Source organism: Bombyx mandarina, chromosome 19 (genome assembly GCF_030267445.1).
Source record: "Bombyx mandarina strain Sakado chromosome 19, ASM3026744v2".
Lineage (NCBI taxonomy): Eukaryota > Metazoa > Arthropoda > Insecta > Lepidoptera > Bombycidae > Bombyx > Bombyx mandarina.
In genome coordinates this window covers 13,925,742-13,940,812 of record NC_143225.1, presented here as the reverse complement: position 1 = coordinate 13,940,812, position 15,071 = coordinate 13,925,742, and the positions used below count along the sequence as shown (strand labels likewise).

The 15,071-nt window shown below is 40.5% G+C and overlaps 1 protein-coding gene and 1 long non-coding RNA gene across 11 annotated transcripts in view; one reads left to right on the top strand and one right to left on the bottom strand.

The window, feature by feature from the left end:
- RanBPM (Ran-binding protein M) overlaps positions 1–9,306 on the top strand; it is a 49,344-nt gene extending 40,038 nt beyond the window's left edge. For 6 of the 10 annotated variants that reach the window (XM_028175393.2, XM_028175391.2, XM_089735466.1 and 3 more), the window contains 4 exons: positions 1,914–1,988; positions 5,071–5,186; positions 5,268–5,379; positions 6,847–9,306. In XM_028175393.2, the coding sequence (XP_028031194.1) occupies positions 1,914–1,988; positions 5,071–5,186; positions 5,268–5,379; positions 6,847–6,980 (437 nt within the window). In that variant the 3' untranslated portion in view covers positions 6,981–9,306. The remainder of the gene's footprint in view (positions 1–1,913; positions 1,989–5,070; positions 5,187–5,267; positions 5,380–6,846) is intronic. The other 4 variants (XM_089735464.1, XM_089735462.1, XM_089735463.1 and 1 more) reach the window with 1 other exon arrangement.
- Positions 9,307–13,709: 4,403 nt separating this feature from the next.
- LOC149500901 (uncharacterized) lies at positions 13,710–14,467 on the bottom strand. Its single transcript, XR_016324699.1, has 2 exons — positions 14,357–14,467; positions 13,710–14,247 (listed from the first exon to the last, which is right to left on the bottom strand). It is a non-coding gene; the product is annotated as an uncharacterized LOC149500901 (long non-coding RNA).
- Positions 14,468–15,071: the final 604 nt, after the last annotated feature.

The window sequence follows — 15,071 nt, the reverse complement described above, 5'->3', positions numbered from 1 at the left end:
GTGTCACGTAACCAGGGCGCGGAGGCACGCCCGCCGGGGGAACCGCGGGATGGGGGAAAAGCACGATCACGATCAGTGTGCAACTTTAAAATGCCTGTCTTTCTGAATTAATTGTCGGGTAGATGAGCTTACGACCCCCTGATGTTAAAATAGTTACCAGAGCCCGTAGACATTAACAATGTAAGTGCCGCCAGCCTGAAATATGAGTTCTAAGTCTCAATTTTTACAGTATAGGGGTTGCCCCGCCCTTCAAATCGAAACGCATTACTGGTTCACGGCAGAAATAGGCAGGGTGGTGGTACCTACCCGCGCGGACTCACAAAACGCCCCACCACCAATAGGACTGTCTTCCCGTGCGGGCTCTCGGTATATAACAACGAAAACATATGGACGTTATTAATGCTGCTATCAACTATGATCCTCTACCGTTAAATACGTGAGCTTGCAGTCGTCATGACATGCTTCTAAACGAAAACTAACTAACTAACTGCCATTACTCGACGTAGTTGTTCGCCTGACAATCCAAATTCGACCCTAATCATTGATAACTCAAAATTTAGATTCACTTTATATAATATTTTCTCTTCTGTTGCGTTATTTATATTTTGAAAATTTTCCGATTAATGAATTCTATCTTTAAAGTTCGTCAAAGCTAAAATCGGTAAGAAAACAGAAGTGAAAATTGCATATTAATTGTTTCGCATACCCGCTATATAGGTGGCACTTTATAGATAATTCATGGTGGATTTTACAGATTGAGTATACAACGTGTTACAAAATTACCTCGTAAAAATATAATTAATTATCAAAGCCAGAAATTTTGTCAACCCTAGTAAGCTGTCATGTGAACAAGATTATTTAGCAGGAACGCCTACGTACCTATTTTACTTAAGAATTGTCTACTTTAATAGTTTTTCTATTTTTTATTCATAAATGTTTGTTAACTCAATACAAGGACGTCATTGAACTCAAGTATTGGTTTCAAAACATGTCAAGTTGGAAAAAAAAAGTATGTTGTTAATTTCAAATCTTCTAATCGATATCCTAAAACTGTTTCGAGTTTATTTTTCAAATGTAGGTACATTCTGTGTAGTTTACTCTTTAATTTTACTGAAATAGGGTTTGCACATCAGTGAAAATAATAATTTTATTTTTATTTTTTTGGGATATGTTATACAGCGTTACTACGGTTCTTAAATATTGTGAATGGATTCGCTATAAGGCCTCATTTAACCTCCTTTCGGCTTTTACGGTTAGTTTTGTAACACCCTGTATATTGAGAACATGATATACGCTGTACCTGGGTCTCATGGCGGAATGGCGGAAATTTTTTATTTGAATTTTCGTAATATTAGGTCAAACTAAACAGAATCTCTCATTAATACGAACGTTGCCGAATGTTGTTATGAAACTAGAAAAATAACCTTCAAATGCATAAACAGAATTTAAATACTATTCATCGATGTTGGCTCCATTTTATTTCGGAGTCACGTTAGTAGTTCATATTTGACATAGTATAGATGATAGGATAGATAGAGATATAGAATAGAATGTTTGTCCTGAGATGAAATGTACGCCAGGATAACTATGACAAGGACGACTAAACGTTAATCGTTCTAGAATAAATGTATAATTCAATTGAAAACAATTGAATTTTAAAACGCTAGTAAAGTGCCACGCATCTTCAAAAACCAACCTTAGAAAGGTCCGATACAAGAGGAAAATAAATGTATGTTTTTGCTGACGGTACGACATTCGACAACGTGCTTGTGTGACCGCACACACACGCGCACACGCGGTACGAGGGAGCCTCGGGTGGGGTGTAGGCGTGTACCCTGTCTCTCTCCCACGTCCGCGTGCTTGCGTAGGTGCGAGGGAAAGAGAGAGAGAGAGAGAGAGTGGGCTGGTTGTAGATGAGGCGCTGCCGCTCGTGAAGGGGATGCCGGGGGTGACGGCCAGCGTCGCCGCCCTGCTGCCGGACCGGTTCGGTTCGTACGACAAACGTCCGTCTCTACCCTCACACTGATCTTACTCTTAGCTCAATTCATCACATCTAAATTATTTAACCACGTATAGGCTGTTTGACTGTCTTACGGGAACCAGCGGTAGGCAGCGGCTCGGCTCTGCCCCTGGCATTGCTTATGTCCATGAGCGACGGTAACCACTTACCATCAGGTGGGCAGTATGCTCGTGCAATAAAAAACAAACCATTACTAATTGTTAACGATTCGGAATATTGTCTTATCAGAACGACCGCGAACCAGAAAGAACCAACAGTCAAATATCCTATTGATGTTAATTATTAAAGTTGATTGACTCGAATCAAGACTCGACATGCTTTTTAATTGATTGATTCGAATCACAATTAGCGTCAGATCAGTATAGACAAAGCTGTTGTCCGCGCTCCCTTCTGTACCTGTCCCGACCGGTTCCTCTTCTATCCAAGCATCACTCGTGCTTGTACGAAAAAAAAAAAAAAATTGCCTTTGTTACATTCCGTGCTCCACGCGACCTTAAAACGTATATTGATTGAAAAACCCTGTGATATTTATAAACTTAAGACTTGTTAGTTTAGAGCAGGGGTCGGCAACCTGTTTGTCCTTAAGGGCGCAATACTAAATTTGAAAATCGCCGAGGGCGTATATTTTACAGATAATCAACAGGTATAAATAGGCATCAAAAAACCAATTTTTTATAACTTTATTTTGTTGGTGTCATACATAATAATATGATGATAATTCAGTGTGAAACTTGGGTGTCCATATTTTCAGCTAATTTCTTATAATTGGGGATATATTTAGAGTTGCCGGTCCTTAAACAATTATCTAAATGTGAGTCATTAAGCTTTGTTCGGTATTGAAAGAAAATATCTTTTTCGGATTACTTGGCAGTTTTAAATGCATGGTCTACGCGTGGTCTATTCGATATACGATCACACTCTAACAAAAATTACGTGCGTGTTATATGCACGCAGATACGCTCAAGGTTAGCAAACTGCTAATCTATGCACAATCCTAAACTCAACTGACTACTTGCTGTATATCGCCGTTTGACAAGGCGCCGTTTGATTCAGGTAGACACAGAACTTCGACGCGAACACTGAAAGAACTAATAGTCGAACACTCATTACTGATCATTCTCGACGAGTAAATTAACCCATAGACACAGCCAACTGAGCTTCTCGCCAGATCTTAATGGGTCGCGTTTCCGATCCGTTAGTAGCATCTGCAAAGCATTGCTCTTGCTAGGGCCAGTGTTAGCAACACTTCCGGTTTGAGCCTGTGAGCTCATGTCAAGGCGAAGCTGAGTTAGCTTCTCAATGCTTTTAGCATAGGGAGAAAAAAAGATAATTCATATTTGTTAATAATTACAGTATTAGTCTCCGATTCGCGTATACTGTAATAGGAAGAAGGGTTCAATTATTGGCGCAGGTTTTTCAATCGGAATGTTTACATCCTCGCTGTTCTCCACATCCACCCCCCTTCCTACCTTCAACTTTCGATTGTCAACTTAAATGAAATCATCCCTTTATCTTGATACCATCCGAATGTTACAATAATTATTCGCTTCAAAACAAAGGTATGTACGGCTTTGTATCATACAGCTTTTTTATTTTATTTTAGTGTAGTGTTTTATTTTATTTTATAACGTGATGATGTTTTGGAACGTTTTTCAGAAATTCTAAAATTTATTTCCTTACGTGTTTGTTGTTGTCGATACGTTCTATTGGTTGTCGGGACGTGAATGAATTAAATCTAAAGAACAATTATTTGATCTTAATTCATTTAACGATTTGCACTAATTTTAAAGTCAATATTTCCTACTTCTACTGTTATACCTAATAAACAATTGTAAATAATTCAAAGCGAGAGGTAAAAAGGTTAAAAAAAAAACCTATTTAAAAATTATTTCTTGAGAAACGTTAATGTTTTTAACCAGACACTGCATGAGTATATATTTCTTAAGGAATGTATAAAGGTAATGGTGTTTATTTTATATCGTAGTGTGCATAGCATGCTGTGCTTCTTATTATGGTCTCCCACGTGGTGGATTCATTATATTATGATCTATATATTTATGACACCCCATACAACCACACGACGACTCGAACCCGAGTCGTCAGCTGACACTAATTGTTTGTTTTTGTATATTTTTTTTCTTTACTCCTAATCAAAATGTTTTGTACTAATGTATGTAAGAGCAATTATTTTAAGTGTATGGCTAAAGTGCTTGAAGATTATGGAATTATTATGGATGATTTTTCAATTGGCGTTGTGACGTCATATATGTTACTATTTTTCTCGTCTCAGACAGTCGCCTGTGCGAATTGTCCCATTAACTGGTGGTAGCACCTCTTGTGAGGCCGCACGGGTAGGTACCGCCACTCGGCCTATTTCTGCCGCGAAGCAGTAATGCGTTTCGGTTTGAAGGGTGGGGCAGTCGTTGTAACCTTAGAACCTATGTCTCAAGGTGGGTGGCGGCATTTACGTTGTAGATGTCTATGGGCTCCGGTAACCACTTAACATTAGGTGGGCTGTGAGCTCGTCCACCAATCTAAGCAATAAAAAAAAACAATATATTTCAATAAAGTCTGATTTGTAAGAAATCATATTTCTACAGTATTCGTATCTTGTCTCAATGTGTGAAAAGTGTTGTATCTGAACAATGAACCGTCGTGTCGTCTTTTCGCATTAAAAGTGTACAATTTCCAAAAATATTCGAATTTGAGTTAATATGCGGAATCATTTGGTATCACCAGTATTTTTCTCATAACTACTGTCAAAAAAGCGTAGTTTAGTTTTAGTTTTTTTTTTTTACTTTACCCGTATTTTGACTACTATTAACAAAATTAATACATAATTTTATCTTATTTTATAATGTAACTGGCAAAAAATAAATGTTGCAAAGATGATTAATATTAAAAATACTCACATGTTAATAAACCTTTAAAACGCTCTCCCGTAAAATTAGTAAGTTTTGAGATTATATAGTTTTAATGTGAGAAGACTATGTGTGTGGGTTGCATTGTGGGCCCGACGTGTGAACTGCGGCGTGGCGTGTTGTGTGCAGAGGCGGACGCGAGCAGCCAGCGCGCCTCCGTGGAGAGGATGCTGGCCTTCGGGCGCGAGCTGTACGCCATGAGCCAGAAGCTGAGCCAGGACCTGTACCACAAGTCCATGCTGGAGGTGACGTATGGCGGCGCCCGGTTGTGTACTGTCGGTCTGCTAGTTGACGATCGCGTTGAGTGACGTGCGTGTGTGTCGCAGGACGCCTTCAGCCTGCTGGCCTACAGCAACCCGTGGGACAGTCCCGTGGGCTGGCAGCTGGAGCCGGTGCGCCGGGAGGCTGTCTGCGACGCGCTCAACTCCGCCATACTCGGTGAGTTCTACATCTTAAAAATGGTCTTATTAGAAACTAGCGACCCGCTCCGGCTCCGCTCGTGTCTTTAACAAAAATTTCAACGTTATTTGACGTATTATTTTTTAAAATAAAATAACACTTATTGTGGCATAACTATAATAACTAGAGGACCCGCAGTAGTCGAAATTCGACTATAATTAATTGGAATTGTAAGTTTGTACACTATTATGATTGTATTTTATACTTCTATAATCACAAATTTCGCCAAGACTTACACTATAAAAAATATTAACAAAGACAAACAATATTTAATCTCAATTTGACAACAGACGTCAATAACAAAAGCTTGACAATAAATAGTATGCATGCGTGTGTGCGTCTAATATATGGTATGTAGGGTGTGTAATGTTTTCTTTATTGATTTAATGTATCTTTTATGCATTATTTAAAAAAAAAAATTAGCATTGTGCACTTTTTCTCTATATTCTCTATAAGTGTGGAAAATTTCATACTCCTCCGTCCGCGCAATTTTCGTAAAAAGGGATACAAAGTTTTTGCTTCACGTATTAATATATAGATTAGACATATGCTGTCCCGACACTTTTTGTAAATAATAATGTGTTCTACAAAGTCGTAGTACATTATTTTATTCTATCATCAATAGTTTTCGCAGGGCACGCGATGTAAAGAATAGGTTGGGTAATTTTTTTACACCTTGGGTTACATTATTTGAGTAAGGATCCCTAATTTTTTTCAAAAAAGATTATAGCCTATGTCACTCGGGAATAGTGTAGCTTCCAAACAGTAAAAGAATTTTTCATATTGGTTCAGTACTTTCAGAGCCTATTCAATACAAACAAACAAACAAATATTCCCTCTTTATAATATTAGTATAGATAATGAGAATTGAAGTGGCACACGTATTAATTTAATTGATCAGAAACAAACACGTAACATAAAAATCTGTATTTTTTAAGAAAAATGCTTATTTAATGGGATGACTCTCGGCCACTGTAGCCGCCTGCGCCGCGCCGATCCTGTGTCGGCTGTGTTTACTGATGGTATGACCTGTGAATCCGCGCGGGTGGGTACCACCACCCTGCCTATTTCTGCCCTGAAGCAGTAATGCGTTTCGGTTTGAAGGGTGGGGCAGCCGTTGTAACTATACTGAGATCTTAGAACTTATATCTCAAGGTGGGTGGCGCATTTACGTTGTAGATGTCTATGGGCTCCAGTAACCACTTAACATTAGGTGGGCTCTGAGCTCGTTCATCCATCTAAGCAACAAACAAACAAAAAAACTATATGTTATGTTCGGACATGAGCCGGTCAGAGGGCCCGCGAGTGTTGGCTCTACTTAACTTGAAAAGTGACTTTTAATATTTTACCCATGTGTGTAGCTTAAATCAAGTATTATAGCTTGAAAAAGACTCGGCACTATAGTGTTTAGACTAGGGTTAAGCTTTGGATATATATTCGTTGCAGAGTCCCAGGGCATGCAGTGGTCGTCCCCCGTGGAGGCCTGCGTGTCGCACGCGCGCTCCCTGCTGCGCCGCATGTCGCGCGCCGCCCTCGGGGCCTGCGCCTTCGCCGACCTGTCCGCCCTGCTCGCGCGCTGAGCCCCCGCCGAGTCCCCCGCCGAGCCCCCCACCGAGCCCCCCACTGAGCCCCCACCCGACTCACTGACAATAACCTTAATAAACAAGTGTTTAACCTCGACCTGACAAAACCAACGATGAATTAAGTTGGTCATCCAGTACTGATTAAATACATAACCGTTATGTATATGAGAATAGACGTTCTAATAAGTGTTAAGCTATCGGTGAACATCGTTAGGGAGGACAACCGGGGGGCGGCCGGGGGACGGCAGGGGGACAGCCCGGAGACGGGTGGGGACGGGCGCGTCTTCCTTGTCTGACCATTTAATATTAACAAAGCGTTTTGTACAGCCATGAGGATTTAAGTACGTGACACATGTCACTTTGAAAACTACAAAGTTATAGACGAATTCAAACGAACATAACTCGTATTGTACATACAAATAAAGATAAGATTGCCGTGTACGCGACCCGCTTGAACGCACACGCAGGCCTGCAGCACTGTATCGTTGGAGCCGTGCGTGTCGTGGCTCTCCTATTCCGATGGGAGTTAGTGTCACTATCGCGTGGCACCGACAAGTCGACTGAGAAACGTCTCGAGCGCCAGTTTATACAAATAAATATATTATGTGTGTTCATGTATTTTTAATTATCGTATTTTACACGTCTCTCGATGCGGTATGATAATGTATCGATAATCTCACGGTCGAATTAATCTGGCGTTTGAGATATATAATTAAAAAAAAAAAGTGATAAAAATGTGTTGTAAAAAGTGCTTCTGAGTAAACGATAAGGACGTTTGATATTGTTTAGTAACGGTGGCGAGGGGGCCGCGGGGGCTCGGGCCTGCCGTCGCCCGTGGACATCGGCAGAGATGCAAACTAAACATTTGTAGCAAATGTCGTTTTAACACTTCGCGCATCATAGAGTGCACGTTGTGTTTAAGACGACGGTGTAGGTTCAGTAAGGAGCTCCCGCTGCCCGGTGGCGCAGGCCCCGCGGTCCGTGGAGCCCCGGGCGCCCCCTCACTCTAATAGTGTTAACAGTCTCGTAGTATAATAATGCTAAGAATCATGAATTAATAATTAAAAACCGTCGCTGCTTTTTACGCTCGTAAGTTTTTTAAATGTTATTTTTGTTCCAAATGTAAATTTGAAGTCATTTTAATTTGAACTTTGCTAACTCACCTCACGACGGTGCGAGACTCGGCTGAAGCTGGCAACACAGCGACGCTCGGTGCGGTCCGCTCGAGGCTGGCAACCCTGGCAACCCTGGCCGCGTCTAGTACGCACTTGGCTAACTCCGTTCGTTCATTTTCGTGTCGTGCGAATGTTAATCGCAATAATTGCCTTTTTTAAATAATATTTTTGTACATATTTAGCGATAAAAGCAGTATTAGATGAATTTTTGGTGGATTTGGCGTTTCACTATAATGTACAGACACTGCAGGACGCCGCTGGACTGTCATTCGTTTTAAAATCAATTAAAAATGTGTTTGCCCTCATTTTCATCCCGCTCGACTGTATCTGAACGCAAGAGGTAGCTCTGTAATGAGTAATTACTAATTAATCCTTACGGTATAATATATGATACTGTGTTGTGTGCGTACACACGTGGTCACACGCCCAAAGTTTTGTGCCTTACAGTTTCTGCGACCTCTATCGACAGTTTCAATTGACAAGTTCAGAATACTGAGGTCGGGTTGTTTTCAAATTTTTCTTCTAGCTTTATATTCTACTATCTAGTGCAGTGTTTCCCAACCTTTTTGTGCCATGCCCCACTGTAACATTTCTAAAATTTTTATGCCCCCCCATACATAATTTTTAACATTAAAAAATTTGATTTGTTCACATAAAAAAACATTGATGATAGGTTTTAGGAAGAAGTCACTATGAAATTGTTATCAAAACACACACTAAGTTATACTTCAAAAATAATAATAAAAAACTGAAATTCAAGATTAAAATAATTTTAATACGGATTTTTTTATATTAATTTAGTGCGATTGCCCCCCTTGACTATCAAATCGCCCCCTAGTGAGGCGCGCGCTCCACGTTGGGAAACACCGATCTAGTGTATCCATGTAATTATATGTATTAAACTATTAAAGCTATATATTATAAATTGCGATTCCGTGGGTATGGGATGCGGCCCGTGGGCTGCTGCAGGAGTGGCCTCCTTCAGCCCGTCTGTGCATTGTGAGAACTTATTGAACCAATGAGTACGAAGTAAAAGTTCTTTTGATTGATCGCCGTCGACCCGTGTGTACTGTGTAAAGATGAGTCTACAATATTCTTCGTATTGTATTGTTTTCTTTTTTTTAAATAATATATTGTGTTTAAACGGTTGTCGCAGTTTCATTTTCATTCCTCAACTTCGCGGTCCGGTAGTGGCTAAAAGCTAAAGACACTAGCGCTTTTGTAGTGCGCTGTAAGATGGCCGCATGTGTATGTATGTGGTGGTAGGACCTCTTGTGAGTCCGCGTGGGTAGGTACCACCACCCTGCCTATTTCTGCCGTGAAGCAGTAATGCGTTTCGGTCTGAAGGGTGGGGCAACCGTTGTAACTATACTGAGATCTTTAGAACATATCTTAAGGTGGGTGGGTCAACACCAGGTGAGCTGTGAGCTCGTCCATCCGTTTAAGCAATTAAAAAAATGTGTGTGCACGTGTGCCAGGTACAATTTTAGTAAATACGGACGGGCCTGACACGTGCTCGCGAACCCGTTATTGTGATGTTATATGGTTACCAGAGATAAATGCTGCCATTGTTGAGATATGAGCTTTAAATCTCAGTTCCCAACATCGGAACGCATTACGTACTGCTTCACGGCAGAAATAGGGTGGTTGTATCTACCCGTGCGGACTTACAAGAGGTCCTACCAACAACAATGTACTTCACATGCATCGTGTCATAAAAATCAAAACTGTAACTTTTATGAATTTTATCGTTTATTAATAGTGCCGCGTGTTGTCGCACGTGTGAGTTCCATCAGACGCTGTACGGCAGCTGTTAAAATGGATGCTTCTACGTGGCTGGCGATATTCACAGACTGGGTGCTTATAGTACTGTAAATATGGATGCTGATGAAAGGCTTACTAAGATTCACTAGCTCTATTTATTATTAGCGATATAATTTGCATACGCACAGTGATCAGTCTGCTTAGTGCAAGTTTTCTGACGTTCTCGATAGCGTAAAAGTTAACCTAATTGTAAAAAGTTAACGATTGTATGCAGTTAGAACAGTGCCCCTAGCGGCAAACGTAGGCAAACGATCCCACTTCATACAAAATTGAGCTAACTTTTACGCTATCGAGAACGTTATAAAACTCGCACTGAGCACACTGAAGACACGTAGTTTTTTTTCCTCTACCTATTCGTTGGTAGTCTAAGAAGCTATACCACCTACGCCCGGATGGGTAGGTGAGCTCACGGCCTCAACCTGAGAGAATTTGCTAACACTAGCCCTAGCAGGACGTGCTTCGCGGAATCTACCACCGGATTGGAAACGCGACCCACTGAGAAGGTCCTGCGAGAAACTCGGTGGGCTGTGTCTGTGGGTTAGTTCGCTCGTCGCTCTCTTCGTCGTAATCGATGAGCTTGACGCAGACGGTGACCGGTGTTTGAGAGACCTAGAGTGAATCCAAGGGATTCTGATAAGACGTGTTTCGGTTGACGGCGGCTTGGCGTTGTGCCGTTGTGGTCGGATAAGAGACATGTACCACCTGTCTGCGGCTTCTCGAGTTTATGAAGTATCATGCCATCCGTTTTGCAATCTTTTCAACTACGCTGATGTACCCTTGTAGGCTGTGCTGAGCTAGGCAGACGAGCGTACGGCCCACCTGATGGTGAGTGGTTACCGTCGCCCACGGACTTCAGCAATGCCAGGGGCTGAGCCAAGCTGTTGCCTACCGTTAAGTACTCTCCACAATCCTCGTTTGAAGAAGCATATGTCATAGCGCTCGGGAAACACCGTGGAGGGGAGCTCATGATGCCTTACTATTATTCTTAACCGCTCTAGTCCCAGGATAGGAGCTAGCTGTAGTGTATGTAAGGAATGTTGTAAGTCTAATAATCCCATTCTCACGGATCGTTTGGAGCCTCTGGGTCTGCGGAGGGACTTCGGTTCCCTCTGTATTTTGTACCGTATGTTCCATGGGGAGTGCTCTGAGGAATTGTTCGAGATGATACCGGCATCTCGTTTTTACCATCGCACCGCCCGCCACCGGAGTAGAGTTCATTCATACTACCTGGAGCCACTGCGGTCATCCACAGTGCGTTTCCAGAGGTATTTTTTGCCACGTACCATCCGGCTATGGAATGAGCTCCCCTCCACGATGTTTCCCGAGCGCTATGACATGTCCTTCTTCAAACGAGGCTTGTGGAGAGTATTAAACGGTAGGCAGCGGCTTGGCTCTGCCCCTGGCATTGCTGAAGTCCATGGGCGACGGTAACCACTCACCATCAGGTGGGCCGTATGCTCGTCTGCCTACAAGGGTAATAAAAAAAAGAAAAAGAAAGAAAAGTCTTCACGAGTGGGTACCAATCTTCTACCTAATTTTGTCACGAATCAATCGTAGGTTCTGGTTCGCGTGGCTGAACAGTCGATGTATGTAATGCCATTATGACTTAATCTACCGATAGACATCAGTCTATCAATGAATTGAGTGTTGATCTGGGATCGCCAGAGCTCATGGCCGACAATAACAACTTAACATCAGATGAGCCATTTCATTATCCTCGTAGTATAATAAAAATACGTGTGCGTCGTCTGCGGACGCCCGACAGAAGTGATATCTTAAACTAATCTAAGTTGATATTGAAATTGTGTAACTTGAGAAAAGCTTAGTTTATTACTTGAATTTTATGTATATTATGAAGATAGTGTAAGTAAAGGTTAAATCTTTTAGTGATTATAAAATATATTTTTGTAACAATTCTTGATTAAGTACATTAGAATTTTGTGTATATAAATTATTACTATCTAGATTTAAATAATTGACCGTAGGTCTGGTCCGTAAGTTTAAGTTCGCTCAGCGTGCTATGGAAAGGTGTATGCTCGGAGTTTCTTTGATTGATCGAGTTAGAAATGATGAAATCCGCCAAAGAATCAAAGTAACCGTCATAGCCCTAAAGATTAGCAAGCTGAAGTGGCAATGGGCCGGACATACGTGTCGCAGAACCGATGGCCGATGGAGCAGACGTGTTCAGGACTGGAGACCACGTACCGATTAGCGCAACGTTGGGCGTCCTCCTGCCCGGTGGACCGATGTCTTGCGGCGATATGCTGGGAGAGATTAGATGCGGAAGGCGGAGGATCGTTCATTGTGGCGGACTATGGGAGAGACCTACAACCAGCAGTGGAGAGATACAGGCTGATGATGATGATGAGATTTAAATAAATATATATAAATAGTTAGGAGTTACATATGTTCTCAGCCGCTGCCGCATGTGTGAGAGAAACGGAAGCCAGATAGACTGGCGCCGTAACGCGTTATGTAACGAAGTGGCTTGCCATCCCATAAGAAGTTATCACTTCAAAAAATTGAATTGAATCAGTCTATTATTTTATCCATAACCTAAAAATTTACAGATTAATTAAAAACCATACCAGTTTCACTAATTGCCTCATAGCTTTGCGTTCACCTTGGCAGTTAAAATTCCAGTTTCCGGATAACTGACCAATCAGGTCGGTTTTAGGTCATTATTCCTACGTTATCAGTGTTCCAACAGAGACAAGGGGGCAGCGAGGACGAGAAATTGAATGAAAACATTGAATATTTATTCTGAGAAGACGCCAGTGCACGGTTTAGGGTTTTCGTTCAAAGAATAAAATTATACCTAGATTGGTCTGATTGTATTCAGACTAGCGACCCGCCCTCGCTTCGCTTCGGTAACATTAAATTTTATTATTGATAGTTGAGTCCCGCGATGTTACCCGCGGTTATTTTCGTACCGCGGGTGACGACGCGGGGCGAAGCTACTCTAAAAAAGTAATCTAAGTTGCTCCTTATATCATCAGTTACTTATCAGTGAAAGTCCCGTCAAAATCGGTCCAGCCGCTCCAGAGATTAGCCAGAACAAACAGACAGACAGACAAAAATTGTAAAAAATGTCATTTTGGTGTATGTAACGTATATATTATATTCATATGCAAGTAGTAAAAAGCGGTTATTTTAATATTACAAACATACACTCAAATTTTATTTATATGTATAGATAACGAAAACTGAATCGCGTATCATGAAAGCCAGGCATGTGCTCAAAACTGAATTCTAATATTGAAATTTTCGTTATCTTTATACTACTTGTTTTATAAAAATATTGAAAACTAGCGGACCCGGCGAACTTTGTTTCGCCTAGAAGTCGAATGTCAAATCATCGTCAATAGTCACAAAACCGACCAAGGGAGAGTTGGAGAGTTCTGAACAAAATTTCGTCAATCAAGTACATATAATTGTCAAGAGTGCTGCTACCTAGAGACATCGTTTTATTTTTCCTGTAAAGTTTACGTAAACGTCTATCATGTCAAATTATTTCAGATAGTTGACCCGGCGAACTTCGTACCGCCTTAACATAACTTTGATGCACTACTTTATTTTGTATAGCTGACCTATCTTATGTATGAGTACCTATTCAATTTGAACTGGAATCTATAATATCCTCCATATAAAAATGAATCCTTATTTCTCTGGTCTCGCCATACCTGAGGACTTTACTAATTTTTATTAAATAAAAAAACAACATATATATTTTCATAATAGTGTTTATTCCATAGGGTTCAATTTCACTCATATTTTTACAAATCGCTATTGAACAACTTTACATTTTGAAGTAAAAAATGAGCTCAACACCACGCGCGCTCTAGAAGGCAACTAATAGCCTCTATACCCTTCACCTGCTTCTCTCTATTCTAATGCTTTTTGATAAACTATATTTTTAGTTTTATGTTCTGGCGCGTAAATAAATAATGTTGATGGTTTTCCGACACGGGAACAGCGACATAATAATATAATTGGCCATGTGAAAGGACACACAATATTCATTAGTCCAATAGCAACAATTTGCTCTGAACTGTAATCAATTGCCACATTATAACTGAATGCAGCTCTATGGGGATTAAAAACAACATTTCTATGTTGATTTCGATTCCGTTGAAGTTCATTTCGCGCTTCGCGTTGCTCATCAGTTTGATTTGCTCTTATATTTCTTTGACTTGCCGTATTTCGAGTTCTGCGGCCTAAGTTTGTACGTCTGGTTGGTGGCATTGTTAAAAACGAAAATCCAACTGAAATTAAAAAGATCTCATATATATTTTCTATATAAACATGTAAAATTGTAATATTGTGTAGTCACCAAAAGTTACCAAAAATCGATATGAAGTGAAGTGAACTTACCGTGATTAACAAACACTTATTAGCAAACAAAAAACTTCTTAGTCTTTAAAACAAAACGAACTTTATTAAAAACATAATAAAATTATTATTAACGCGGTTATGGATGTGTTGTCACAGATTACCACAGATTCTTTTGTTTTAAATTGAATGACGTTGACATTTGTTAGCGCGGTTAACGATGTGGTGTCACCAATGAAGTAGGAAACCTATGGAAATGAAACGGCAACCAAAATTTCGTGCCACTGTGACGTCATCTGGCCACAAAACATGGCGGCTTTAGTGCTGTACAAAAGATTTCAATGTTATCAGGTTTTATCGATAAACGTTCTTGGCTCATTTTATTTTAAATATTGTTGAGTATTATTTATTTGTAGAATTTATACTTTAATGGGAAGTAAGTAGGTATATTGTTATGTGCAAATATGATATGATTTAGATGGGTGAAATCTAAGACAAGTTCGTACTTCGAATTTGCCAAGTAAACGATATGATGATTTTTAAAAGTTGCTACACTGATTTTATAAAGTTGTCGTTTGTCGCAAAACACAAAGATATGGCGTAGTTCAAAGCCATCAGCCCATTTCTAGCATGCTAAATGTTATCGTATTTTGAGTACGTGTTTTTCTTAGACTATTACAATCTATTTTAATTGTTTTGCTGACTCTAAAGTCCGTAACATACTACCGCAGCGCACCCCAAGGAAGATGCGCCGCAC